Source organism: Egretta garzetta, unplaced genomic scaffold, assembly GCF_000687185.1.
Source record: "Egretta garzetta isolate BGI_Z169 unplaced genomic scaffold, ASM68718v1 scaffold395, whole genome shotgun sequence".
Lineage (NCBI taxonomy): Eukaryota > Metazoa > Chordata > Aves > Pelecaniformes > Ardeidae > Egretta > Egretta garzetta.
Window position 1 is genome coordinate 48,921 of NW_009259794.1, and position 1,571 is coordinate 50,491.

The 1,571-nt window shown below is 57.7% G+C and overlaps 1 protein-coding gene across 2 annotated transcripts in view; it reads right to left on the reverse strand.

Moving 5' to 3' along the window:
- Window positions 1-1,571, reverse strand: part of ACSF3 (acyl-CoA synthetase family member 3) — a 77,645-nt gene that overhangs the window by 36,894 nt on the left and 39,180 nt on the right. For both annotated transcript variants that reach the window (XM_035895195.1, XM_035895197.1), the window contains exon 7: window positions 1,133-1,259. In XM_035895195.1, coding sequence (XP_035751088.1) covers window positions 1,133-1,259 — 127 coding nt within the window. The remainder of the gene's footprint in view (window positions 1-1,132; window positions 1,260-1,571) is intronic.

Below are 1,571 nucleotides of genomic sequence, written 5' to 3' on the forward strand. Positions count from 1 at the left end.
CCTACCCCTGCCATCCCACCCCCAAACCCTGGCCCTCAGCACCGCCTCTGCCCGGCTGTTAAATCCCCCCAGGGCTGGGGACTCGACCCCTTCCCTGGGCAGCCCCTTCCAACAGCGTAACAGGATCTTTTTTCTGTTTGCAAATATTTGACAAAACCTACCAAGGTGCACACACGACCCACCTGAAACAGGCATTATTATTATTATTATTATAGTATCTTCTGGTGAAATCTTATTTGAAAGAAGCAAGTACCAGCGGTGTTCCCATCCCTGGAAACATTTCACGTTTCAGAAACGTTTCTCTTAGTTGAAAGGGAAAGGCCACTCCTGAGAAGCCCAGAAAAAGAATCAATTCCTTCGCCTTTCCACAACGTACCACGTAGAAATAAAACAAGCCTCGGCTTCAAACTTAAAAGGGCTCTTTATCTGGAAAACTCAGACTTTTCACTTTAAAAAAATACTCCGGCAATTTCAAAACTTCTTCCCGAACCGCTCCCACACGGAAGCCATCCGCTGTGATTTTTTTCCCCGAAAGTTCAGCTTCCCATCAATTTCTGACGGACAAATGACGGCTCCTTGAAAAGCTCCCGTGCGAGCGTGGTGGCCCAGCCCGGTGGCCCAGCCCGGCATCCCGGGGACACCCGGCACAGCCGCGCTGCCCGTGCACACCGTTTCGACCCGACGCACCTTGCCTTCAACCCCTCAGCCCTGTCCAGCAGAGCCACCCCCCCCCCGGGCGGCACGCCAGGGTGATCCCACGCCTCGGAGTTTAGCGGGGTTTCCTACTGGCCTGCTCCCTGTGTCAGTGAAGTTAAATCCCACCCGCTGCCGGGGTTGCAAAGCTTAAGCCCCCCGAAAATGTTGAGCACCGGGACGTTGTGCTCACGAGCAAACGCTCCCAAATGAACACCATCGCTTGGCTGATTAATTATGGCCAACGCAAACGAAGCCCCTCCCTGAGCCTGGTGTTTGGAAGCATGTCCAGCCTGTACCCCCAGCCAGGCTGTGACACCCCCCCCATCTCCAACCCCCTCCCCAGCAGCCGGGGAGCCCTGGGAGCCGAGCGGGCGCTGCTGCCCGCCTCTCCCCTCGCTCCCCTCTGCTGAACGCGGCGGGGAAGCCATCGTGGTACCTGTTTTGAACCAGCCATCGGGCGTGAAGGCATCTGCTGTTTCTCTGGGTCTGTTCCAGTACTCGCGGAAGACGGAGGGTCCCTTCACGAGCAGCTCCCCTTCCTGGCCCTCCAGACCCGGTGTCACCTAGGACAAGCACACGGCGAATGCATCCCGGAGAGCAGCAGCGAGCAGTCGTCCCCGCGGCCGCGTCGCCTCCACCGCCCGGCCCCCAGCGCTGCGGCTTGGGGAGAGCTAGACCCACGCCATGTGCCCTCCCAACCTTACCAACCTCCGAGGCAGCCCGGCCACCTGCAGGACCTCTTCCCTCGGGTGGAAGGGCTCACCTAAGCACCTTCGATATACAAAAGCACTAAAAATATACATCCATGATATAGGAAAACAAGGACCGCCATCCTGGAACAGTGGTCCTGGCAGGCTGATGCCTCCTTCCCAGCT